Here is a 27,570-nt window from a genome sequence, read left to right on the forward strand (position 1 = left end):
GCCTCTCCACTCCTCCCTCGTCCTGGCATGATCTCTACCATTTGTATTAACTACTTGTGCCTGCAGGATCAGCTCTCAGCTCTTGGGCCCCGCCTTTCTAACCCTCGGTTGTCTAATACATTGGCCCCGACATATTTGTTCTCTCTAATATTTACTACATTTATTTCTCATACAAACAGGATGCAGCCCATAACACACACTGGTACTTATTTACTGGTAGGTGAAAAGAGGCATCAAATGAAAGAAACTGCCTATTTGTTTCTGCCTCAGCTGAGAATTCGAACCCAGGCTCGTGGACTCGACTCCCGACCGTTGTCTGATGGGCCGTAAGGAATTTGTGCGTGGGTAATTGTCTGTGTAGTTACAGGATGAGCTACGCTCGTGGTGTCCCGTCTTCCCAGTACTCTTTGTCGTATAACGCTTTGAAACGATTGACGGCTTTGGCCTCCACCACCTTCTCTCTTGAGGTTATCTTGAGATGATTTCGGGGCTTTTTAGTGTCCCCGCGGCCCGGTTCTCGACCAGGCCTCCACCCCCAGGAAGCAGCCCGTGACAGCTGACTAACATCCAGGTACCTATTTTACTGCTAGGTAACAGGGGCATAAGGTTAGGTTCTCACCTAACCTTCTAATATATTTTTACGGTACCTTTGTTTCCTTAGCCGCGTCCTCTTGTTCTTGAAGTTGCTGGTTTCACGCATTCCTCTTTGTCAATTTGGTCGATTCTTGTTAATATTTTGTAAGTGGTGATCATATCACCTTTTTTTCTCCCGTGTGTACTCACCTATTTGTACTCGCCTATTTGTGTTTGCGGGGTTGAGCTCTGGCTCTTTGGTCCCGCCTCTCAACTGTCAATCAACTGGTGTAACAGATTCCTGAGCCTACTGGGCTCTATCATATCTACATTAAAAAACTGTGTATGGAGTCAGCCTCCACCACAACACTGCCTAATGCATTCCACCTGTTAACTACTCTGACACTGAAAAAGTTCTTTCTAACGTCTCTGTGGCTCATGTGGGTACCCAGTTTCCACCTGTGCGTGCATCCGTGTGCGGCGGAAGAGGGGCTGGCGTGACCACATTTAAGCGTAGGAGCAGGACCCAGAGACCATACGGAGTCCAGGTAGTGATACAATGAGCGCGCCTGAAAGTGCGCGCAGTGCTCAGGATTATCACCCAACCATTACAACTCTGCCGTCCTCGAGCTTACAACTTCCGGCTCCCCCACACCCCCACTACATCCCCCACTAGCCCCCCCTCACCCCCCACACGTCCGTTATCCTCCTCCCGTACCTCCCCCCCCCCCCGCGCCATCCCTCGAGCAATTATGGATGTAATTAATAATTTGAGAGCGTTCTTCCTCGTTATATTAATGGTCCTTGATAACAGGTAAGAGCTGAGCACGGTAAGTGCTCTTAACGGAACCTTGATATTGCGATTTTTCGGTTAACTGTTATTGACTGTCGCTTGATATCAAGTCTTGAAGTGTTTGGTAGTGACTGTGTCTAATAATTAACTGTTACTGACTGTTGCGGTAGATAGAGTGATGCTATAACAAGATGTCAATTCATCCTTAGATAACACTTCTCATAATTGTTCAATATACTTTATATAACTGTTCAATAAAGTTCACATTCCTCCCATTCATTCCTTGTTCCCTTTTAACTCCCTCTCCTTTACTCCACCTGCCAGTTGATTGAGGTACTCCGGTCTCAAGAACAAGACCGAAGAACAGGAGACTGTTCTTCGGTCTTGTTCTTGAAGCGTTGCCCGCGACATTCTTGGCCCGTGTTGGTCTTAAGTGGAACGTTGCGTCAAGTGGTCAGTGTGTTCTTGGTCTCTGCGTCACGCACTCCTACACGCTAATTATGAGTGATTGGGAAGCCCTGGGCTAATGACCATTTGGTGTGGGGGAGAGTGTGGGGGAGAGTATGGGTGAGTGTGAGGGTGTGAGGGAGAGTAGGGGGTGTGGGTGAGAGTGGGGACTTTGAAAGAGAAATTGACAATATGCCTATGCACTCAGCTCCTGGGCCTGACTCATGGAATTCAATATTCATAAAGAAATGTAAAGTACCAGTAGCGAGAGCACTCAGCGTAATACGGAGAAAGAGCCTGGATACAGGAGAGATACCAGCAGCACTTAAATCTGCAGATATAGCTCCGTTGCACAAGGGGGGGGGGAGTAAAGCCTTGGCAAAAAATTATAGGCTAGTTGCACTAACATCACACATAATAAAAGTGTTTAAAAGAGTGATTAGGAATCAAATTTCTAGTTTTATGGAAAACAATGAGTTGAACAACCAAGGACAACATGGATTTAGAGCGGGAAGATCCTGTCTGTCACAGTTACTCAACCACTATGACAAAATCACAGAAGCTCTAGAAGAAAAGCAAATTGCAGATGTTGTATACACAGACTTTGCAAAGGCGTTCGACAAATGGGACCATGGGGTGATAGCTCACAAAATGAGGTCAATGGGAATAACTGGAAAAGTAGGACGCTGGATACTCAATTTCCTGTCGAACAGAACACAAAGAGATAACAGTCAATCAAATAAAATAGAGTCCAAGCGCAGTTAAAAGCTCTGTACCTCAAGGTATAGTCCTTGCACCGCTACTGTCCCTTATTCTCATATCAGATATAGACAAAAAATATACAGTCACAGCTTCGTGTCATCCTTCGCAGATGACAAAAATCAGCATGAAAATTACCTCTGCTGAAGACATTGAAAAACTACATGCAGATGTCAACAAAGTTTTCGATTGGGCAGCAGAAAATAACATGATGTTTAACAGTGATAAATTTCAGGTACTCAGGTACGGCAAAAATGAGGATCTGAAACATAATACAGGGTACAAAACACAATCGAATCTTCCCATAGTAGAAAAACAGCATGTCAAGGATATGGGAATAATGATGTCCGACGATCTAACGTTTAGGGAGCATAACCAAGCAAATATTGCGTCAGCCATAAAAATGATAGGATGGGTTACGAGAACTTTCAAATCCAGGGATCCCATGACAATGGTTGTACTCTTCAAGTCACTTGTATTGTCCCGTCTCGAGTACTGATCAGTACTCACTTTCCCCTTCAGAGCAGGAAGAGATTGCTGAAATAGAGGGAATATAGAGAACATATACGGCACGCATAGACGAGATAAAACACCTAAATTATTGGGATCGTCTCAAAGCCCTTCAAATGTACTCACTAGAAAGGAGACGAGAGAGACACCAAATAATATACACCTGGAAAATACTGGAGGGTCAGGTCCCAAATCTACTCAGTAAAATAACGTACTGGAGTGAACGATATGGAAGAAAATGCAGAATAGAACCAGTGAAGAGCAGAGGTGTCATAGGCACAATCAGAGAACACTGTATAAACATCAGAGGTCCGCGCGGTTGTTCAACGTCCTCCCAGCGACTATAAGAAATATTGCCGGAACAACCGTGGACATCTTCAATAGAAAACTGGACTGTTTTCTAAGAGAAGTTCCGGATCAGCCGGGCTGTGGAGGGTATGTGGGCCTGCGGGCCGCTCCAAGCAACAGCCTGGTGGACCAAACTCTCACAAGTCAAGCCTGGCCTCGGGCCGGGCTTGAGGAGTAAGAAGAACTCCCAGAACCCCATCAAGCAGGGGAAGAGTGTGGGGGAGTGTCGGGGTGTGGGTGAGAGTGTAGGCGAGTGTGAGGGTGTGGGGGAGAGTGTCGGGGTGTGGGGAGAGTGTGAGGGTGTGGGGGAGAGTGTGAGTGAGTGTGAGGGTGTGGGAAAGAGTGAGAGGGTGTGGGAGAGAGTGTGGGGGAGTGTGAGGGTGTGGGGGAAAGTGTGGGTGAGTGTGAGGGTGTGGAGGAGAGTGTGGGTGATTGTGAGGGTGTGGGGGAAAGTGTGGGTGAGTATGAGGGTGTGGAGGAGGGTGTGGGTGATTGTGAGGGTGTGGGTGAGTGTGAGGGTGAGTGTGAGGGTGTATCAGTGGTGTACACCCGCACGTGTCCACATGAAAGATTCCTTCACCAGTACCTCACCAGCGGGGCCGTGTACACACACACACGAGGGGCCAGGAGTCAACAAACATTTACACAACCACTTACGAAACCTGTACATCTCTCATCAATCATGGCGGTTGTGTTGACATTCATTAATGCGTTAACGAGCTTCGGTCTTCACAACCCGAGGTTATTATTGTTATAAACAACCTGGTCACGTTCCGTGGCTCACCAACTGTCTAACAATTGTTAACGACGCCGCTATGGCTGAAGAAATGTGTAGAGGTTACGGAAGTGGTTGTGCACATACTTGGGAGGTGGGCCCCCACACTGCTCTCACAGGGGTGGGAGGTGGGCCCCCACACTGCTCTCACTGGGGTGGGAGGTGGGCCCCCACACTGCTCTCACTGGGGTGGGAGGTGGGCCCCCCACACTGCTCTCACAGGGGTGGGAGGTGGGCCCCCCACACTGCTCTCACTGGGGTGGGAGGTGGGCCCCCACACTGCTCTCACTGGGGTGGGAGGTGGGCCCCCACACTGCTCTCACTGGGGTGGGAGGTGGGCCCCCACACTGCTCTCACTGGGATGAGAGGTGGGCCCCCACACTGCTCTCACTGGGGTGGGAGGTGGGCCCCCACACTGCTCTCACTGGGGTGAGAGGTGGGCCCCCACACTGCTCTCACAGGGATGAGAGGTGGGCCCCCACACTGCTCTCACTGGGGTGAGAGGTGGGCCCCCACACTGCTCTCACAGGGGTGGGAGGTGGGCCCCCACACTGCTCTCACACTAATGTGGGTGCTGGCAGTAACGTGGTCACTGCCAGGTCACATCACACTGCTCAACTAACAGGCTCCACACCGTCAGGATATAACCAGGATATAGCCAGAACATATCCAGGATATAGTCAGGATATATTTAACAATATCTCTGCAACCATAACGCAACGATAATGGATCATAACGTTAGTACGTTGAAAATGAACTACGTTGTTAGTATGATAAAACGTTGCCGTTCCGTCGTATAGTTGGTGAGCTGGTACGTTAGCTGCTGTAGCCACCCAACAACGCAACAGTGTAGCCACCCAACAACGCAGCAGTGTAGCCACCCAACAACGCGGCAGTGTAGCCACCCAACAACGCAACAGTGTAGCCACCCAACAACGCAGCAGTGTAGCCACCCAACAACGCAACAGTGTAGCCACCCAACAACGCGGCAGTGTAGCCACCCAACAACGCAGCAGTGTAGCCACCCAACAACGCAGCAGTGTAGCCACCCAACAACGCAGCAGTGTAGCCACCCAACAACGCAGCAGTGTAGCCACCCAACAACGCAGCAGTGTAGCCACCCAACAACGCAGCAGTGTAGCCACCCAACAACGCGGCAGTGTAGCCACCCAACAACGCGGCAGTGTAGCCACCCAACAACGCGGCAGTGTAGCCACCCAACAACGCAGCAGTGTAGCCACCCAACAACGCAGCAGTGTAGCCACCCAACAACGCAGCAGTGTAGCCACCCAACAACGCGGCAGTGTAGCCACCCAACAACGCAGCAGTGTAGCCACCCAACAACGCGGCAGTGTAGCCACCCAACAACGCAACAGTGTAGCCACCCAACAACGCGGCAGTGTAGCCACCCAACAACGCAACAGTGTAGCCACCCAACAACGCGGCAGTGTAGCCACCCAACAACGCAGCAGTGTAGCCACCCAACAACGCGGCAGTGTAGCCACCCAACAACGCAGCAGTGTAGCCACCCAACAACGCGGCAGTGTAGCCACCCAACAACGCAGCAGTGTAGCCACCCAACAACGCGGCAGTGTAGCCACCCAACAACGCAGCAGTGTAGCCACCCAACAACGCGGCAGTGTAGCCACCCAACAACGCAACAGTGTAGCCACCCAACAACGCGGCAGTGTAGCCACCCAACAACGCAACAGTGTAGCCACCCAACAACGCGGCAGTGTAGCCACCCAACAACGCGGCAGTGTAGCCACCCAACAACGCAACAGTGTAGCCACCCAACAACGCAGCAGTGTAGCCACCCAACAACGCAGCAGTGTAGCCACCCAACAACGCGGCAGTGTAGCCACCCAACAACGCGGCAGTGTAGCCACCCAACAACGCGGCAGTGTAGCCACCCAACAACGCAACAGTGTAGCCACCCAACAACGCGGCAGTGTAGCCACCCAACAACGCAGCAGTGTAGCCACCCAACAACGCGGCAGTGTAGCCACCCAACAACGCAGCAGTGTAGCCACCCAACAACGCAGCAGTGTAGCCACCCAACAACGCGGCAGCGTTGCATCAATGTTGAGGCGGCGTGGAGGCTGCAACTGGACATAGTGGCCACTGGTTATGTGCCTGGTGGTGGCCGGTGTTTACTGTGAGCCTCACTAACACTCACCACAGCAACTCTCAACAAGCTACGTTGATTTAACAATGAATAAACGTTGATGCTACGTTGAAGACGTTGATGCTACGTTGATGATGTTGATGCTGTCACCGTGATGTTGATGGTGTTCACCATCACTGAGCCGCGGTGTGTGCAACCCGTTCTCGCACTTGCTTATAGTCAATATTGGCTTATTTAATAAGTGCATATGTGACGTACTAATTGATTGTGAATGTTTTAGTTTGCCTTGAAAAGCTTCATAGAAAACACCGACCTCACCTAACCTTCTTAGTATGTTAAGATAAGCATCTTATTGCTTCTTAATTACAATTATTACTTAACCTATCAACGATATAGGTTAAGTAATAATTGTAATTAAGAAGCAATAAGAAACTTATCTTAACATACTAAGAAGGTTAGGTGAGGTCGGTGTTTTCTATGAAGCTTTTCAAGGTAAACTAAAATATTCACAATCAATTAGTATGTCACATATGCACTTATTAAATAAGCCAATATTGACTATAAGCAAGTGCGAGAACGGGTTAGTGTGTGGCCCGGGCCGCCCACAACACTACCTGGCATTAAGGGTTTATTTCCAGTATGCAGAAGACCGCCTCAAAGCGCAATCGTTTCAGCACACGGAAGATGCGTGAAGATCTGGGGTGCTGGCGCTCGCGTCATCAGATATGCCGTATTTGATGGCAAGTTTACACACATGTCCACAACACGCTCGGAGAGTCTTGAAGTCTGTAGATCTCCAGTGTGTCACTCCTGAAGTGCCTTGTTATTGGGCTTCCATTGTAGTAGAGGTGGTTTGGTGAAGCATGTGCGGAGGCCTCGGTGTCTGCTGGTGTCTGCTGGTAGCCTCGAGGCTCGTGTCTGCGGGCGACCAGTGTCTGCTCCTGTAGCAGGGGTAACATGTGTGGCCGGTGGAGCTCCACCGGCCACATAAAGGGGTCGGGTCACTGCTGCTTCTGCGGCCACCCGACCCACTTCCCCCCATGGCGCCGTAACTCAGTCACATCTGGCGCCACGCCCACCCCCACACCCTGGCGCCACGCCCACCCCCACTCCCTGGCACCACGCCCACCCCCACACCCTGGCGCCACGCCCACCCCCACACCCTGGCGCCACGCCCACCGCTGCACCCTGGCGCCACGCCCACACCCTTGCCCCACGTCCACAGCCTCACCCTGGCGCCACGCCCACCCCCTGGCGTCACACCCACACCCTGGCGTCATACCCACGCCCACACCCTGGCGCCACATCAGGCCCGACCCGACCAATATACAAGACCCGACCCGACCAGGGAGGGGGGGGGGGGGCAGGTCGTGCTGGGAGGCGTCCGTGCTGTTCCAATAGACAACATCGGTGTAGGATGTGTACACACACCACCAAGTGTTCAGTCTCATTAACTTCTGTTACATTAATCAATACTAATTGTTATAATGAAGCTATTTAATCATCATTCTCTTGTTGATAGTGATGATATATGAAGATGTATCTGTAGTTCATGTATCATCACTCACATGTGTGGGTGTAGTTGTAGGGCGGGGGAGGCGCCCTCCCCCTGGTGTGTGTGTGTGTGTGTGTCAAGACTACACACACACACACACACACACACACACACACGTCATGAAACAAATTGATAGCAAGATATGAGGCATTAGAATATCCGTCCGTGAGCCTGTACCTAGTCCCGTCCTTGTCACCAGAGGTTGGAAGCCCCTGGGTACCGCACCCTTACAGATGATGATGATGATGATGCCCCTTTTACCGCACCCTTTAGTTTACACCCTTTATTACACCCTTTATTAAACCTTACCTTCCGTACCTTTCGTCTTGCTCTTTTCTTCCTATAAGATTTCCTTCTCCTTACCTCTCTCCTGCATATTTTACTTGCTTCCTTCGTCTCATCACAGTCGACTTGATAATGACCGAAACGTCGTCGTCCCTTCATTTTCTAGTGTGTAGTTTGGTCAACACTGCACCAGTACAACAACACACACACACACTCTCTATACCGACGGCGGCGGCTTGTCTTCACACGAGCAAGTCACAACACCTTCGGACTGCCCAAAGTGAACGGACTTCCAAAGGGCAATAAACCCTCGTTGTCGTCTCTGTGGACATAATAGTCATTAGTCCGACAGAAAGTATACAAGGAGAATATACGATACAATTTTTTCACCGGGGAACTGAAAATGTAATCGAATGCACAATCTAGATGGCGTTGATATCGTTACTTCGTTCACCAGAGGTCATCGTCATCGACCTCACCTCCTACCTGACCTAGGAACAGGAACCTTTCACAGATGGCGTTGAACTTGCCACATCTCCGTCAACAGATGGCGTTGTCTGCGTCTTACCTGATGCCTTGGAGTTGGAGACCAGGGGCCAGATTCACGAAAGCACTTGCGCAAGCACTTACGAACGTGTACATCTTTCCTCAATCTTTGACGGCTTTGGTTACATTTATTAAACAGTTTACGAGCATGAAAACTTGCCCAATCAACTGTTGTTATTGTTATAAACAGCCTCCTGGTGCTTCGGAGCTCATTAACTGTTTAATAATTGTAAACAAAGCCACCAAAGATTGAGAAAAGATGGACAGGTTCGTAAGTGCTTTGGTGAATCTGGCCCCAGGTCCGTCGATATCGCCACTACTCACTCCACCAACGGTGTTGATATCGTAACACACACACACACACACACACACACACACACACACACACACACACACACACACACACACACACACACACACACACACACACACACACACACACACCGATTTGAATGCAAGAAGGGAATTAAGCAAAATACAAATTCCTTGCATTATATTGCACGACAATTACCGGAAGTGGCAAAGCCTTGACCTGGTGTTGAGCTGGGGAGGAGGAGGAGGAGGAGGAGGTAGTGGGGGGAGAGGAATGGTGGTGGGGGGTGGGGTAGGAGGTTCCACCAGAGTGGGGGTGGTGGGGTAGGAGGTTCCACCAGTGGGGGTGGTGGGGTAGGAGGAGCCACCAGAGTGGGGGTGGTGGGGTAGGAGGTTCCACCAGAGTGGGGGTGGTGGGGTAGGAGGTTCCACCAGAGTGGGGGTGGTGGGGTAGGAGGTTCCACTAGAGTGGGGGTGGTGGGGTAGGAGGTTCCACCATATCAACGGGAAGGAGCAACGCTCACCACCTGTTGCTCTACTTAACCGTTCCTTCGTCATATTGATCTACGCTTCACCGCCCACCACCACATTCACCCTGCCACTACCACAACCACCCTGCTACTACCACAACCACTCTGCCACTACCACAACCACCCTGCCACTACCACAACCACCCTGCTACTACCACAACCACTCTGCCACTACCACAACCACCCTGCCACTACCACAACCACTCTACCACTACCACAACCACCCTGCCACTACCACAACCACCCTGCCACTACCACAACCACCCTGCCACTACCACAACCACCCTGCCACTACCACAACCACCCTGCCACTACCACAACCACCCTACCTCTACCACAACCACCCTACCACTACCACAACCACCCTGCCACTACCACAACCACCCTGCCACTACCACAACCACCCTGCCACCACCACAACCACCCTGCCACCACCACAACCACCCTGCCACTACCACAACCACCCTGCCACTACCACAACCACCCTGCCACTACCACCCTACCACTCCCACTACCATCCACTCCCACTACCACAATTTTCCACTACCACCCTGCCACTACCACGTAATTCTTCGCATTTTTAACGGATTGGTTGATTCCGTAATGATGCGAGACACATAATGTGAGATGACAGGTCCGAGAGACGCTGTATCTGGAGACTTCAACACCACCTTAAATACTAATCTAAATTTTCATTTTTAATACCGTGCTTATGTCTTTTGTACTCCCCTATTTATATTCATCTATTTGTGCCTACCGAATCCAGCTTTAGCTCCTGGACCCCGGTTGTTTAATGCAGTGATTGCTGATTCATTTCTTTGTGAATGCCGTTTGGTTCCACAATCTGTTCCATTTGGTCATTCCGTTCTTCCACTATCACGCTAAATGGAAACTTTCTAACATCTGTGAGTCGTCTGATTCTTGAGCTTCCATCCATCCATCCACTCTTGTTCTATTGCTGTTAGTTGTGATTATTTCTTCTATTTCCACTGTCAATCATACTAAATATTGTTAGGTGTTTTATATCTGCGTTTGCATGTGTGTGTGTGTGTGTGTGTGTGTGTGGGTGTGTGTGTGTGTGTGTGTGTGTGTGTGTGTGTGTGTGTGTGTGTGTGTGTGTGTGTGTTTATTTATGCATACTGAGACTTAATTAATTTGTTTAGATGGTATTTAAATCGGTGATGAAATTGAAGTATGTGTTTGACTCTTACCTCAGTAAGTTTGTGAAGATGACGGGACACGAGTTGATGGACACATTGCGGTGACGCTGTCAATTTCCTGGGTTAACGGCTGGAAACACTTAGTATACACACACACGCACTCACACGCACGCACGCACTCACACACACGCACTCACTCACACACGCACTCACACGCACGCACTCACTCACACACGCACGCACGCACTCACACGCACGCACGCACTCACACACGCACGCACTCACACACGCACGCACTCACATACACTCACACACAAGGGAAGGCCAATCAGAACCCCCATAGGAATGAGTGACCACAGTGTACTAACATGTGAGTGCTGGAAGTAGGGATAACCTAACCAAGGAAAGAATTATCCTCACTTTAATAAGACTTTATCAAAATCCTCAGATTAGGCAAAATTGTAATTAATTTTGTCAATAAAGATGTTAATAATATAATAATACCATGGAAAGGACCGAAAAGTAAAAGGCTGAAATACCAAAGAGAAAACTATGATAAGATAAGAACATTTCTAAAAGGAATACCATGGGAGACAGCTGAGAGTAAAGTGTGTACAAGACATTTGTGGGGCCTGGTAGCCTGGTGGATAGCGCGCAGAACTCGTAATTCTATGGCGCGGGTTCGATTCCCGCACCAGGCAGAAACAAATGGGCACAGTTTCTTTCATCCTGAATGCCCCTGTTACCTAGCAGTAAATAGGTACCTGGGAGTTAGTCAGCTGTCACGGGCTGCTTCCTGGAGTGTGTGTGTGTGGTGTGGAAAAAAAAAGTAGTTAGTAAACAGTTGACAGTTGAGAGGCGGGCCGAAAGAGCAAAGATCAACCCTCGCAAATACAACTAGGTGAATACATGATGGACTGTTTCACCCAGAAGTGTCATGAGGCAGAGAACAGGTTTATCCCGGCACAGAAAAAAAAAACGAAAAGCAAAAGGGGAATCCGTGGTTCAGTCAGGCATGACCTAGCAACAAGCCTTAAACAAGCAAGAGAAGGGTTGACGGACTGATTTTTTTTGGACTGTCGGAAAGCTGTTGAAAACGTCCCCCCATAAAAATACTGTTGCATATGTTGGAGAAATAGGCTGGAGTAAGTGGTTAGGTGCTCCAGTGGATAAGGGAGTACCTAACCAAGAGGAAGCAGAGAGTCACTGTGAATGGTGAGACCTCCGACTGGCGTGATGTCACCAGCGGAGTCCCACTGGTTTCTGTACTCGGACCTATCTTGTTCCTGAAATACATGCATGATCTTCCAGAAGGTATAGACTCATTCCTCTCAATGTTTGATGATGAGGCTAAAATTATGAGAAGAAATAAGGCAGAGGAGGACAGCAAGAGGCTTCAAGATGACTTGCATAGACAGAAGGAATGATCCAACAAATGGCTGATAGGGTTTAACTCGAGCAAGTGCAAAGCGATGAAAATAGGCCTAGGGAGTAGGAAGCCAAACACAAGGTACCAACTGGGAGAGGAAATCCTTTAGGAGTCAGGAAAAGAGAGAGATCTGTGGGTTGATATCGCACCAGACCTGTTCCCTAAAGCCCACATCAAAAAGATAACACAAAGAGGCGTATGCAAGGCTGGCGAACATAGAACTGTTTTCATAAACTTGTGTAAGGAATCATTCAGAACATTGTATACCTCATATATCACACCAATAATACCTGAGTATGCGGCTCCAGCGTAGAGTCCACATCTAGTTAAACACAAAACAAAGCTAGAAAAGATTCAGAGGTAGTTTACCAGGCTAGTCCCCGAGCTGAGAGGTATGAGCTACGAGGAAAGATTACTGGAGCTAAACCTCACAACATTGGAAGACAGAAGAGTTAGGGGAGACATGATCACTACCTATGAAATTTTCAGGAATTGACAGAGTAGATAAAGATAAACTGTTTAGCACGGGTGGTACGCGAACAAGGGGACACAGGTGGAGACTGAGTACCCAAATGAGCCACAGGGACGTTAGAAAAAACTTTTTCAGTGTCAGAGTAGTTAACAAGTGGAATGCACTAGGCAGTGATGTGGTGGAGACTGACTCGGAAAACTGTACACCAGTTGATTGACAGTATTGAGAGGTGGGACCGAAGAGCCAGAGCTCAACCCCCGCCAGTACAATAAGGTGAGTACACAGATGGTTGCCGGCGGAGGTTCTGGAGTATGAAGCCAGACCCGAGACACGCGCGAGTCTTAATTGGCAGCGGAGAGAAACCATTAGTCGTACACTAATGTCACAACCTCGCCAGGGTCACAACCTCGCCGGGGTCACAACCCCGCCGGGGTCACAACCCCGCCGGGGTCACAACCCCGCCGGGGTCACAACCCCACCAAGGTCACAACCCCGGCCTCGTCCCCCTGCTGGACTGTGACGGCCTCGTCCCCTGCTGGATAGGCAGCCTTCTTTCACGCAATTTCCCAATACTAGCTCCTGTCTTCTCCTATATCCTAGCGCCTCCTTTCCTTCTATCCTTTCTAAGTGATATATATATATATATATATATATATATATATATATATATATATATATATGTATATATATATATATGTATATATATGCATATATATGTATATATATATATGTATATATATATATATATATATATATATATATATATATATATATATATATGTATATATATATATATATATATATATATATATATATATATATATATATGTATGTATATATATATATATATGTATGTATATATATATATATATATGTATGTATATATATATATATATGTATATATATATATATATATATATATATATATATATATATATATATATATATATATATATATATATATATATATAATCGGGCATTACCATTAAAGTGCCGTCGGGATGATGGGCAAATAGCCTTGGCTACCATCATCTTTAGTACGGTCACTGATGGTCGAGTGGTTAAGGTCTCCTGTGCACCAGTTGCATAGTGCTCCTGGCAGTATGTGTTCGAATCACCTGGGGTGTGGAGTTTATATGTATACTGTGATGTGGGTCTAGAGTGTGGTGTAAACCTACACTATAATGCATTAGTTACCAGACGAGTCCCCCGGTGTACCTGGGACCCCCTTCACACACTCCCCACCTCCGTCACCTCCTTCCCGTCTCCTCCCGTATCTTAGAAAATTTAAGACAATACCATTATTTAGAAAATGGAATATTATCAAGCACTTACAACTTGAAACTCTACGGAAAACTCATCACAAACTTCAGACGTCATAAAAATCGCCGGGGGGTCGCTATAGATGCCGATATTTATGAAACGGTAGCACTAGAGACCTTCTGCGCATAGTCTATGATGCTCCTATACACGGCATGTATCATCTTGCAAAGTAGAATGAGGCTAGACTCAAGCGCCTGGCCTCATACTTTGAGCAGCTGGAGAAACATGAGACGTTCTATTTTATAGATATAAATTGGCTATACAACAATGTATTAGTTTTCAGATGTGAAGTACACGTGTGTAGAGTGTACCTGTAACTCTCAAATGTTCAGATACAAGTTTACGCAAAATTGAAATAAATTGACTCACCTTTTTTGTTGATCAATACTGACATGTGTTCATCTGTTCTTCCTCAGATGTGTTCACGGACCTTACTGTTCTCCGGGGCGCTGCTTGTTCTGGTCGTCGCCGTCTACAGTAAGTCTTACTAACAAGGGACCAGATTCACGAAAACACTTACGCAAGTACTTACGAACGTGTACATCTTTCCTCAATATTTGACGGCTTTGGTTACATTTATTAAACAGTTTACAAGCATGAAAACTTGCCAATCAACTGTTGTTATTGTTATAAACAGCCTCCTGGTGCTTCGGAGCTTATTAACTGTTTAATAATTGTAAACATAGCCGTCAAAGATTGAGAAAAGATGTACAGGTTCGTAAGTGCTTGCGTAACTGCTTTTTGAATGTGGTCCCTGGTTCTGAAGCTTTTTAGGTAGGCTAAACCACACCATTTTTTACGGAGGGTCAACCGGGGAGAATGGGCTGATGTGTTCGGGTGGACGGAGTGCACAATCGTGTCCGTCAACGCCACAAATTCATTTGCACCTGGAACTTGCTTTTCATCTCATAGTAAATTGTTCGGTACATTTTTGTTGCTTTGTCATTACGTTATAATTGCAGAGTTGTCGTTACTTGATTGTAAAACTGTTTATAACCGCAGAGGAATTTCCACATTTTCTTCTTCAATATCAAGTTCTTTCGAGACTCACGAATATATTTCAGACTCGCAAAATATTACTATTTATTCAGTCTTAATTCTACACAAGTCTTAAAAATTCTCTCTAATTTTAAATTTATTTGATGCAAGTTACTTGTTATTCCGAGTTACGTCGTCAGAACTTACATATTTCTTTTGCCTTTCTGAAAGCATATAATTTCATGTATTAATTTGGTCGCGTCAGATTTCTCGCCGGATACTGAAGGAAGTGACGGTAATACTGTTTTGGCCTCTGGCCACTAAGAACAGTTGCTCAGTACTGACCGGGGAACTCCTGCACACTTGGACAATAAGAACAGTTGCTCAGTACTGACCGGGGAACTCCTGCACACTTGGACAATAAGAACAGTTGCTCAGTACTGACCGGGGAACTCCTGCACACTTGGACAATAAGAACAGTTGCTCAGTACTGACCGGGGAACTCCTGCACACTTGGACAATAAGAACAGTTGCTCAGTACTGACCGGGGAACTCCTGCACACTTGGACAATAAGAACAGTTGCTCAGTACTGACCGGGGAACTCCTGCACACTTGGACAATAAGAACAGTTGCTCAGTACTGACCGGGGAACTCCTGCACACTTGGACAATAAGAACAGTTGCTCAGTACTGACCGGGGAACTCCTGCACACTTGGACACTAAGAACAGTTGCTCAGTACTGACCGGGGAACTCCTGCACACTTGGCCACTAAGAACAGTTGCTCAGTACTGACCGGGGAACTCCTGCACACTTGGACAATAAGAACAGTTGCTCAGTACTGACCGGGGAACTCCTGCACACTTGGACAATAAGAACAGTTGCTCAGTACTGACCGGGGAACTCCTGCACACTTGGACACTAAGAACAGTTGCTCAGTACTGACCGGGGAACTCCTGCACACTTGGACAATAAGAACAGTTGCTCAGTACTGACCGGGGAACTCCTGCACACTTGGACAATAAGAACAGTTGCTCAGTACTGACCGGGGAACTCCTGCACACTTGGACAATAAGAACAGTTGCTCAGTACTGACCGGGGAACTCCTGCACACTTGGACAATAAGAACAGTTGCTCAGTACTGACCGGGGAACTCCTGCACACTTGGCCACTAAGAACAGTTGCTCAGTACTGACCGGGGAACTCCTGCACACTTGGCCACTAAGAACAGTTGCTCAGTACTGACCGGGGAACTCCTGCACACTTGGACAATAAGAACAGTTGCTCAGTACTGACCGGGGAACTCCTGCACACTTGGACAATAAGAACAGTTGCTCAGTACTGACCGGGGAACTCCTGCACACTTGGACAATAAGAACAGTTGCTCAGTACTGACCGGGGAACTCCTGCACACTTGGACAATACGAACAGTTGCTCAGTACTGACCGGGGAACTCCTGCACACTTGGACAATAAGAACAGTTGCTCAGTACTGACCGGGGAACTCCTGCACACTTGGACAAAATGATGAAATATCAGATTTTAAAAAGATAGACAAAAAGATACTAAATGATAGACCAGTGTACCTAACTATCCCCTTACAGGTCTAGGCAAGACACTAAATGATAGACCATTGTATCTCTCACAAGACACCAGAGAGTGGATAAAGAGAATAAAACAGCAATGAAGGGAAGATTAAGGAATTATCAGGAGAAAGCGCCAAGCCATTACGTCTATATAGCACTGGGTAAGGGTCAGGATAAGGATTTGGGATGGGCCGGGGGGGGGGGAGGGTAAGAATGGTGCCCAACCACTTGTGGACGGTCGGGGATTGAACGCCGACCTGCAAGAAGCGAGACCGTCGCTCTGCCGTCAATATAAGAATGAGAAACAATCGACTTGAGAATGGTCCAGGACGGACCGAAACGTCGTCGTCCCTTCAACTTCTAGTGTGTGGTCTGGTCAACATACTTCAGCCACGTTATTGTGACTCATCGCCTGCAAACAAGAAGAGTTCTAAGAAGAAGAAGAATTGACGAATCTCGTGGTATTTAGTGACACTATCCACATGTAGACAAGAGAGAAAGATAAACTGCATTTTTCTAGACTGCCAGGAGGGCTTTGATACAGTACGCCACAAGAGACTGTTATTAATGATAGCGAACCCAGCCGGCATAACATGACAGGACCTTGGAAGGAGTTATGGCTACCTTCTTGTAAAGGAAAAAAAGGAATTGTGAGAAAATCAAAATTACTTTGCGAGGTATTTAAGAGAGGTTGTGGTGGTGTGGTAGTTACACTGTTGTCTTGTGGTGGTGTGGTAGTTACACTGTTGTCTTGTGGTGGTGCGGTAGTTACACTGTTGTCTTGTGGTGGTGTGGTAGTTACACTGTTGTCTTGTGGTGGTGTGGTAGTTACACTGTTGTCTTGTGGTGGTGTGGTAGTTACACTGTTGTCTTGTGGTGGTGCGGTAGTTACACTGTTGTCTTGTGGTGGTGTGGTAGTTACACTGTTGTCTTGTGGTGGTGTGGTAGTTACACTGTTGTCTTGTGGTGGTGCGGTAGTTACACTGTTGTCTTGTGGTGGTGTGGTAGTTACACTGTTGTCTTGTGGTGGTGTGGTAGTTACACTGTTGTCTTGTGGTGGTGTGGTAGTTACACTGTTGTCTTGTGGTGGTGCGGTAGTTACACTGTTGTCTTGTGGTGGTGTGGTAGTTACACTGTTGTCTTGTGGTGGCGTGGTAGTTACACTGTTGTCTTGTGGTAGTGCGGTAGTTACACTGTTGTCTTGTGGTGGTGCGGTAGTTACACTGTTGTCTTGTGGTGGTGTGGTAGTTACACTGTTGTCTTGTGGTGGCGTGGTAGTTACACTGTTGTCTTGTGGTAGTGCGGTAGTTACACTGTTGTCTTGTGGTGGTGCGGTAGTTACACTGTTGTCTTGTGGTGGTGTGGTAGTTACACTGTTGTCTTGTGGTGGTGTGGTAGTTACACTGTTGTCTTGTGGTGGTGTGGTAGTTACACTGTTGTCTTGTGGTGGTGCGGTAGTTACACTGTTGTCTTGTGGTGGTGTGGTAGTTACACTGTTGTCTTGTGGTGGCGTGGTAGTTACACTGTTGTCTTGTGGTGGTGTGGTAGTTACACTGTTGTCTTGTGGTGGTGTGGTAGTTACACTGTTGTCTTGTGGTGGTGCGGTAGTTACACTGTTACCTTGTGGTGGTGTGGTAGTTACACTGTTACCTTGTGGTGGTGCGGTAGTTACACTGTTGTCTTGTGGTGGTGCGGTAGTTACACTGTTGTCTTGTGGTGGTGTGGTAGTTACACTGTTACCTTGTGGTGGTGTGGTAGTTACACTGTTGTCTTGTGGTGGTGCGGTAGTTACACTGTTACCTTGTGGTGGTGCGGTAGTTACACTGTTACCTTGTGGTGGTGCGGTAGTTACACTGTTACCTTGTGGTGGTGTGGTAGTTACACTGTTGTCTTGTGGTGGTGCGGTAGTTACACTGTTACCTTGTGGTGGTGTGGTAGTTACACTGTTGTCTTGTGGTGGTGTGGTAGTTACACTGTTACCTTGTGGTGGTGCGGTAGTTAGTAGTGTGGTGGCCGGGGTCGTGGTCCTGTACACACTCCGGTGGACACACACAATAGAGCAGAGCGCCGCCCATTATAGAGTCTCTGAGTCTCATCACAAGAGTATTATTACCAGCCACGCACGCGTCCCCCGCCCCCCCCCCCTGACCAGGTGATACTTCCGGGGTTGTTGGGGGGAGGGAGAGGGGAGGGGGAAGGGGGGAGGGGGTAGATACTCCCCCACACCCTCGTCTTCTCCAACATAAAAGTGACCACAATAAAACTGTCATTGTGTAAGGTGAGACAAGGCCTCATGCGAGCTCCTGTTGACATGAAAAATGCAAATTAACTTTTGTGGAGTCGATAACAAACAGGAATTAGGACTCTGACCTGTAATCTTCCCCCACCCAAGGTTTATAACGCCGTAAAGGTGACCAAGTGGCCATAGGAGATCAAGCGAGGCTGAGTTTGCATTATGCGTTCACCGTCAGATGGGAATAACGCGTTCTGGCGCCCGTCTCTTGACTGTCAGTCTGTACAGAATAATAGTCACGTCACAATGAACGAATTCTCTTTAACATGACGGTCATTCTCCAAGTTTGATTGGCTGACACAGCTGGTTATTGCCATCTGGTGACATAGACACTCCGACCACCACGTCTTTGACCCCCCCCACGCCTCACCACATTCTCTGGAGGTCTCTATATACTTGTTTTTTTACTAGGTATATTGTTGATCATATGTATTAATGCTTAATGACTTCTTATATTCATGGATAATAATCTGCTTATAAAGTGTAGCATACATGTCATCTTATACATTCCAATTCGACTCATTACAAACACACATCTAGGAGTCGATATCACACCAGACCTGTCTCTTGAAGCCCACATAAAAGGAATTACATCTGCGGCATACGCGAGGCTGGCTAACATCAAAACAGCCTTCAGGAACCTGTGTAAGGAGGCATTCAGAACCTTGTATTCCACATATGCAAGACCAATCCTGGAGTATGCGGCCCCAGCATGGAGCCTGTACCTTATCAAGCATAAGACTAAGCTTGAAAAGTTCAGAGGCATGCCACTAGACTAGTCCCAGAACTAAGAGGTATGAGTTATGAGGAAAGGCTGCGTGAAATGCACCCTAACGACACTGGAAGACAAAAGAGTAAGGGAAGACATGATCACTACCTACAAAATTCTCGAAGAAATTGACAGGGTAGATAAGGATAAACCAGTTTGACACGGGTGGTACGCGAACAAGGGGACACAGGTGAAAACTGAGTACCCAAATGAGCCACAGGGACGTCAGAAAGAACTTTTTCAGTGTCAGAGTAGTTAACAGGTGGAATGCATTAGGCAGTGATGTGGTGGAGGCTGACTCCATACACAGTTTCAAATGTAGATATGATAGAACCCAATAGGCTCAGGAACCTGTACACGAGTTGACTGACAGTTGAGAGGCGGGACCAAAAAGCCAGAGCTCAACCCCCGCAAGCACAACTAGGTGAGTTCACACACACAGAATTTTTCCTGTCCTCCAATGCCCCGATTCTCGGAGCGTTGTCCTGAAGTGCAATTGCAGAAGAATGTTGGTAGTCTCAATAATAAGTTGCTGGCGTATGATTGGTGGGACTCCCGGATGTTGTGGCTGGTATGGGGGAGATCCCAGAGTCATTGGTCGTTATCCCTACTACCACAACACTTTACACACACGCTACATATACTACCACAACACTTTACACACACGCTACATATACTACCACAACACTTTACACACACGCTACATATAACATATAGTAAGATAGTGGCCGTAACAAGTGCTAGGAGGATATTCATATACTTTTTATTGAAAAAAAACTAATATTTTTCCGCGATAACGCGTGTTGCAGAATGGTAGAGAAATTGATTTATTTGTTGTGAAGAATGTCTCTTGACTTTAACAAAACTGTACAGCATACGAAGGTCCCAGAGGTTCTTCCTGGGGCCATTAACTGTCCCCCTGGACCACGGCCCGCTGCCCTCCTGGTAAAACACCTGTCCATAAGCAGGTTGTCGCTGGCAACTCGATAAAACATCTGTCCATAATCAAGTGGTCGCTGCCCGCCCGGTAAAACACCTGCCCATAAGCAGGTGGTCGCTGCTGCCCGGTAAAACACCTGTCCATAAGCAGGTGGTCGCTGCCCGTCCGGTAAAACATCTGTCCATAAGCAGGTGGTAGCTGGTCACCCAGAGAAGCGTCCACTGGCCGCCCACAGAGGGAGGGAGTGAATTATCAATAGAAAGCGTTGTTGTTGTTTTAGATTAAGCTACATGGAACGAAGTGTTCAATGTAGCATGGGCTATGGTGAGCCCGTAGTGGACTTGCCTGGCACAGGAGCAGCAAGTAGCACGGGCTATGGCAAGCCCGTAGTGTACTTACCTGGCACAGAAGCGGCAAGTAGCACGGTCTATGGTGAGCCCATAGTGTACTTACCTGGCACAGGAGCGAGGCAAGTAGCACGGGGTATGGTGAGCCCGTAGTGTACTTACCTGGCGCAGGAGCAGCAAGTAGCACGGGCTATGGCAAGCCCGTAGTGTACTTACCTGGCACAGAAGCGGCAAGTAGCACGGTCTATGGTGAGCCCATAGTGTACTTACCTGGTACAGGAGCGAGGCAAGTAGCACGGGCTATGGTGAGCCCGTAGTGTACTTACCTGGCGCAGGAGCAGCAAGTAGCACGGGCTATGGCAAGCCCGTAGTGTACTTACCTGGCACAGAAGCGGCAAGTAGCACGGTCTATGGTGAGCCCATAGTGTACTTACCTGGTACAGGAGCGAGGCAAGTAGCACGGGCTATGGTGAGCCCGTAGTGTACTTACCTGGCGCAGGAGCAGCAAGTAGCACGGGCTATGGAGAGCCCGTAGTGTACTTACCTGGCACAGGAGCGGCAAGTAGCACGGTCTATGGTGAGCCCATAGTGTACTTACCTGGCACAGGAGCGAGGCAAGTAGCACGGGCTATGGTGAGCCCGTAGTGTACTTACCTGGCACAGGAGCGGCAAGTAGCACGGTCTATGGAGAGCCCATAGTGTACTTACCTGGCACAGGAGCGAGGCAAGTAGCACGGGCTATGGTGAGCCCGTAGTGTACTTACCTGGCACAGGAGCGGCAAGTAGCATGGGCTATGGTGAGCCCGTAGTGTACTTACCTGGCACAGGAGCGGCAAGTAGCACGGACTATGGTAAGCCCGTAGGGTTCTTACCTGGCACAGGAACGGGGTTGTAACTCGGGGAAAGCGCCAAGCCATTAAGACTACATAACACTTAGAAGGGGTCAGGATAAGAATTTGGGATGGGACGAGGCTAAGGAATGGTGCCCAACCACTTGGACGGTCGAGGATTGAACGATGACCTACATGAAGCGAGACCGTCGCTCTGCCGGCCAGCTCAAGAGAAGCACCCACTGGCCGCCCACAGAAGCACCCACTGGCCGCCCACAGAAGCGTCCACTGGCCGCTCAGAGAAGCACTCACTGGCCGCCCAGAGAAGCACCCACTAGCCGCCCGGAGACACACTCTGTGAACATACCGTCTTCAGCTGTCATTCTGACTTACCAGAGCGAGACTCGACCGAAAAAATGTTTTGCGATGATCACTGCCACTTGTGTGTGGGACCCAGGACCTGGACCAAGACCCAGGCTCAGGCCCAGGACCAAGACCCAGGCCCTGGTCCAGGACCCAGGCCCAGGCCAAGGACCAGAACCCAGGACCAGTTCCAGGACCCAAGCCAAGGACCAGGCCCTGGGCCCCTTTTATAGGACCCAGACCCATAACCAAGGACCAGGCCCAGGACCCAGGACTCAGCCCCAGGACCCAGGACCAAGTCCAGAACCAGGGTCCAATCCCAAGACCAGGTCTAGGACACAGGACTAGGACCCAGAACCAGGCCCTGGACCAGGAACCAGGACCGAGGACCCAGGCACCCGCCACGCTGCCACATTTCCCGCACCAATAGTTCAACTTTTTTTCAAAAAATTTATTTCTCATCAATGTGGAACTTTTCCCTTTTTGAGTTTGTCCCGTGCATGGTTGTGCGTGTGTACTTGCCTAGCTGTGCTTGCTGGGTCGAGCTAGGCTCCTGGCCCCGCCGTTCGAACGTTCTCAGATGAATGTAATGACTAATTTCGACTTCTGCGTCTAACCTGTTCCACTTATTGAGAGCTCGTATCACTTAAAAACTTCTTTCTGACGTCTCTGTGACGCATTTACATCCCCAGTCTCCATTTATGGCTCCTCCTTCTGCTGTTGCAAGATGTGAACAGTGCTGCTCTGTCTACCTTATCAATTTCCCTTAAAATCTTAAATGTTGTTTTACGTCGTCACTTAATTACTGAATCCTATTTATTTACGTCACTTACTGAATTACGTCAGACAAAATTCAGATGTATGCCAACAGACTAGTCCCAGAACTGAGAGGTATGAGTTACGAGGAAGGCTACGGTGGCTAAACCTCACGTCCCTGGAAGACATAAGAGTAAGGGGAATATAATCACAACCTACAACATTCTCAGGGGAATTAACAGGGGTGGACAATTTACTATTTAGCACGGGTGGAACACGAACAAGGGTGGAAACTTAGTACCCAGATGAGCCACAGAGACATTAAAAATAATTTTTTAAGTGTCAGAGTAGTTAACAGGTGAAATGCATTAAGCAGTGATGTGGTGGAGGCTGACTCCATACACAGTTTCAAGTGTAGATATGATAGAGCCCAGTAGGCTCAGGAACCTGTACATCGATTGACAGTTGAAAAGCGGGACCAAAGAGCCAAAGCTCAACCCCCGCAAGCACAATTAGACAAGTACACACACACACACACACACACACACACACACACACACACACACACACACACACACACACACACACACACACACACACACACACATATGAAAATGACATCTATAATTGTTTTTTATTTTCGATAATTTTAACACGATTCCTTTTCCCCGAAGGTGATACTGCGTTTGAGAAGTTGACGGAGCTGGACTACCGAGGGTCCACCTACTACACCATCAGGAACCTGTCGCTGTGGGAGTGCCAGGGATGGTGCAGGGAGGAGCCCGAGTGTGCCGCCGCCTCCTTCAGGTAAACACTACCCCCCCCCTCCCCTTCTCTCTTGCACCTTCAGCAGCCTCTTAGAAGTGCTGTGGTGCATCTCTAGCACCAGTGGTGCATCACTTCATTTTAGTGATTTGATGAAATAGCTATGCCCAAGATTACCATCAAAGTGCCGCCTGGGGGGGGAGGGGTCAGATAGCTTCGGCTATCACCTTATGTGCGGTCACTGATGGTCGAGTGGATTAAGGCACCGTGACACCGTTGCTATGTGCTCCTGGAAGTCCGGGTTCGAGTCACTTCTGGGGTGTGGAGTTTTCATTTGCATATATGCTTGGGGACCATTCAAGCTTATATATATATATATATATATATATATATATATATATATATATATATATATATATATATATATATATATATATATATATATATATATATATATAGAAGAGAGAGAATGAAAGAATTTTGTGGATTTTTATAAACATTTTCAATTGGTCATATTTTCCATGCTTTGGCCTCGGTAAGTTAGGTGGGTTGCTTGGGTTCGTACGTTTCTGGCGAGGCAAAACAGCTGCATTTTTGACGGAGTGGTCGATGACAAGACCGGGAGGGGAGGATGGTAGTGTAGAGGTGATGTTACACGATATATGGTGATGTTGTTGTTACAGCTTCGTGATGAACCCGCTGGCGCCGGTGCAGGAGACGCTGTGCCTCCTGCAGAACGAGACCATGGCCTCCAACCCCTCCGCCGACCCCCAGAGGGCCGTCTCCCTCTACTACATGGTCAAGCTCTCCGTCAGGAGCTGTAAGTATATATAGCAATTGTGGTAGTTATGGTGGTGGTAGTTATGGTGGTGGTGGTAGTTATGGTGGTGGTGGTAGTAGGAGCTTGAATCCCGAGTGATATTTACAGTGTAATTCTTGTAATTGTAGTGGTGAGGGTGGAGCGTGTGCTCTCCTCTGGGTGACCGGAGGGGGCAGAGAGATCACACACGAGGACACGTCTTCATGACTATTCTCGAGTCACCAGTGAGGAAAGTCATAAATAATTCCATACTTAAGAAAAGGGAAAGGGAGTGTTAGAGACCCGGGGGCTGCTGTGACCCCATAGTATCGGGTCTGCTGTGATCCCATAGTACCGGGGGTTGCTGTGACCCCATAGCGCCGGGTCTGCTGTGACCCCATAGCGCCGGGGGCTGCTGTGATCCCATAGTACCGGGGGTTGCTGTGACCCCATAGCGCCGGGTCTGCTGTGACCCCATAGCGCCGGGGCTGCTGTGACCCCAGACCTTCCTCTCACCCCCCCCCCAACACACACCACCTTCGTGGCCTGGGGTCTGGCCTCACCTGGCATAGTGATCAAGGCTTCCCACAATAACAGAGGTTGACACGTCAACCTCTGGTTCCTCACCCTCAACTCACCCATTTTCTCACCTTCGCCTCACCTATCACCTGGTAATGCCCCTCATAATAATTTCAGGTGTAACTAGTATTTCTTTGTGGTTTTCGGGCCAGATGTAGAGAGGGGTGGTGTAGGTACCTGCCTCACACGCCTTAATGAGCGCTCATGACTCAGTAGCTAGAGCAGCGTGAGCAGCAACCCTCATGTTATGGAACGCACAGGAGCTGCTAGATTATATTTCACAAGTATATTCCATTTACAACAAAATAAACTATAAACAGATTTGATGTGAAAAAATCTAAGGTCTAAACTAAGCGTCTTGAAATCGCAATGTTCTTTCTTTTTTAACTTATCAATCAGGGCAAGGAGTCGTCGAGCATTTTCACGACATCAGGATCCGTTAGGATTATGTCGTCACATTAGGGTCCAGGACGGACCAAAATGTTGTCACATTAGGGTCCAGGACGGACCAAAACGTCGTCACATTAGGGTCGAGGACGGACCAAAACGTTGTCACATTTGGGTCGAGGACGGACCAAAACGTCTTCACATTAAGGTCCAGGACGGACCAAAACATCGTCACATTAGGGTCCAGGACGGACCAAAACGTCTTCACATTAAGGTCCAGGACGGACCAAAACATCGTCACATTAGGGTCCAGGACGGACCAAAACGTCGTCACATTAGGGTCCAGGACAGACCAAGTATGTTGCAGATACTCCAGGTATGTTGCAGACATTACCTTGCAGCAGTTGTCATGTGTACTGTGTAAAACATTGCTTGTGTGTGTCGGGTTGCGTGGTCTTGAATCACTAACCTGTGTGGGAAAGCTCCCGTGTCGCCCTCGGGGGCTTGATGCTCCCCATTACTTGCCTCATGTTACTGGTGGAGTATGTGAGGGTTGACTGTTGTAGCGTCATGACTATGGCACCATCACGTCCCAGGACCTGCTCTCTCTCTCTCTCTCCCACCTTGACCAGCAGTTGTCCCCGGGCCAGGGGCGCCTCTGCCTCCCCCGCCTTCCTACTATTCCTACCCTATTCCTATACCGGATTGCTGGGTATTTTGTAGTTTTATTGGGAGTTAGTAGCTTTTTGTTAGGCATTTTGTAGTAGTTTGTTGGGCGATTTGTAGTAGTTTGTTGAGCGTTTTGTCACCTTCCTGTTGTGGTGAAGGTCGGAGGTGCGTGGAGAGGTCGGAGGTGCATGGAGAGGTCGGAGGTGCATGTAGAGAGTGGAAGCGGCTCATAATACGTGAGAGAGGCCACTGACCCTCAGTAGGGTCTAAGACCTGACAGAAGTATGTACCCAACTACGTCATCGCTGCTTCATAAACACGTCCAATCTAAACAAACCAACCAATCCTGTCTCAACCTAACCCAACTTGAACTTATCCTACTTTAATGTGACCGATCCTGACGACCGAAGAGATAGTGTTGTGTTGTACATGGCGTGTCCGAGGTGTGACGTCATAACGTTCATGCCAGCACAGGTTTTGGACTGGCTCAGACCCTGACACTTTACAGGACAAGTCCTCTGCCTTCTCACAATTATTGTTTAGCCAATTGAAAACGTACAACAAAGGTGCGTTTACTACTGTTTGGGTCAAGAGGGCGCGGGATAGCGAACTACTAAGTGAAGTGAACCAATTGTGAGAATAATTTAACGAGGTGATTTGCCTACTTTTGTTTTGCTACGTTCGATATTTGTTGCCTAAAGTCACCCCATTGTTCGGGCTCTTGACTCCCGCTCTGGCGCGAGTCTTGCCGCTCACCCATTCTTTACTTCCCTCTTTATTACTGTTATTTTGTACATTAACCAATATTTATTTGTATTTCCATATTTATATACCCACTGCCGTGAGCACCTTGCAACCTTCCGCCATCATCTCCGTCCCTCACCGCCCCCCCCCCCTCTCTTTTTATTTGTTGCCTCTGTCTTTATTTCCTGCCCCTCTCCCACGTCTCTTTCTCTCTCTTTATTACCATTATATTCCCCATCACCTCGAGTGGTCGTGTTTTCATAACATTTCCCGTGATGCGTTGGTTTAGTGGCCAGTAAGACTGGCGTCTCAGCCTACCGTCCTGCTGGCAGAACATAAACAAACCTGGAGACTGCTTCAGTTGTCTGCTGTGTTTGGACAACACCGCGGCCAGGCTGCAGGTCTGCCTCGTACCCTGGCTCAGTCCTGCTCCAATATTTGCCCTGGTTGACTCAGAGGGCGGTGGACGCTGGCCATGGCCCCGGTGGACGGTGGCCACCATTAAGCGGTACAAGTGACAGGATGAACAAACCCAGCGGGTTTTCTTCCTATTGGGGAGTGTTGTACATGCTGCTATGGCGGTATGTCTGCTCACAAGATGAGTGGCGCTGCCCAATAAACTCGCCCCTCGGGGCAAAATTTAGAAATTAATTTAAGTCTTGTCATAATGGTGTGACAAGATGTCATAGTGGCATGACAAGATAATGTCATAGTTGTATGACATCTTCATCTTGAGATGTGTGGGTTGTGTGTGATCTCGTGAGCCACGTTATGAGGAGTTCTGGTGTGTACAAGTAACACAGTAATGAGGCGGCTCACAAG

The 27,570-nt window shown here is 48.3% G+C and overlaps 1 protein-coding gene across 2 annotated transcripts in view; it reads left to right on the forward strand.

The window, feature by feature from the left end:
* tyn (trynity) overlaps positions 1-27,570 on the forward strand; it is a 98,578-nt gene that overhangs the window by 20,465 nt on the left and 50,543 nt on the right. For both annotated transcript variants that reach the window (XM_069303051.1, XM_045750097.2), the window contains exons 2-4: positions 14,362-14,422; positions 23,480-23,612; positions 24,254-24,390. In XM_069303051.1, coding sequence (XP_069159152.1) covers positions 14,362-14,422; positions 23,480-23,612; positions 24,254-24,390 — 331 coding nt within the window. The remainder of the gene's footprint in view (positions 1-14,361; positions 14,423-23,479; positions 23,613-24,253; positions 24,391-27,570) is intronic.

This window comes from Procambarus clarkii, chromosome 49 (genome assembly GCF_040958095.1).
Source record: "Procambarus clarkii isolate CNS0578487 chromosome 49, FALCON_Pclarkii_2.0, whole genome shotgun sequence".
In the NCBI taxonomy this organism is placed as follows: domain Eukaryota; kingdom Metazoa; phylum Arthropoda; class Malacostraca; order Decapoda; family Cambaridae; genus Procambarus; species Procambarus clarkii.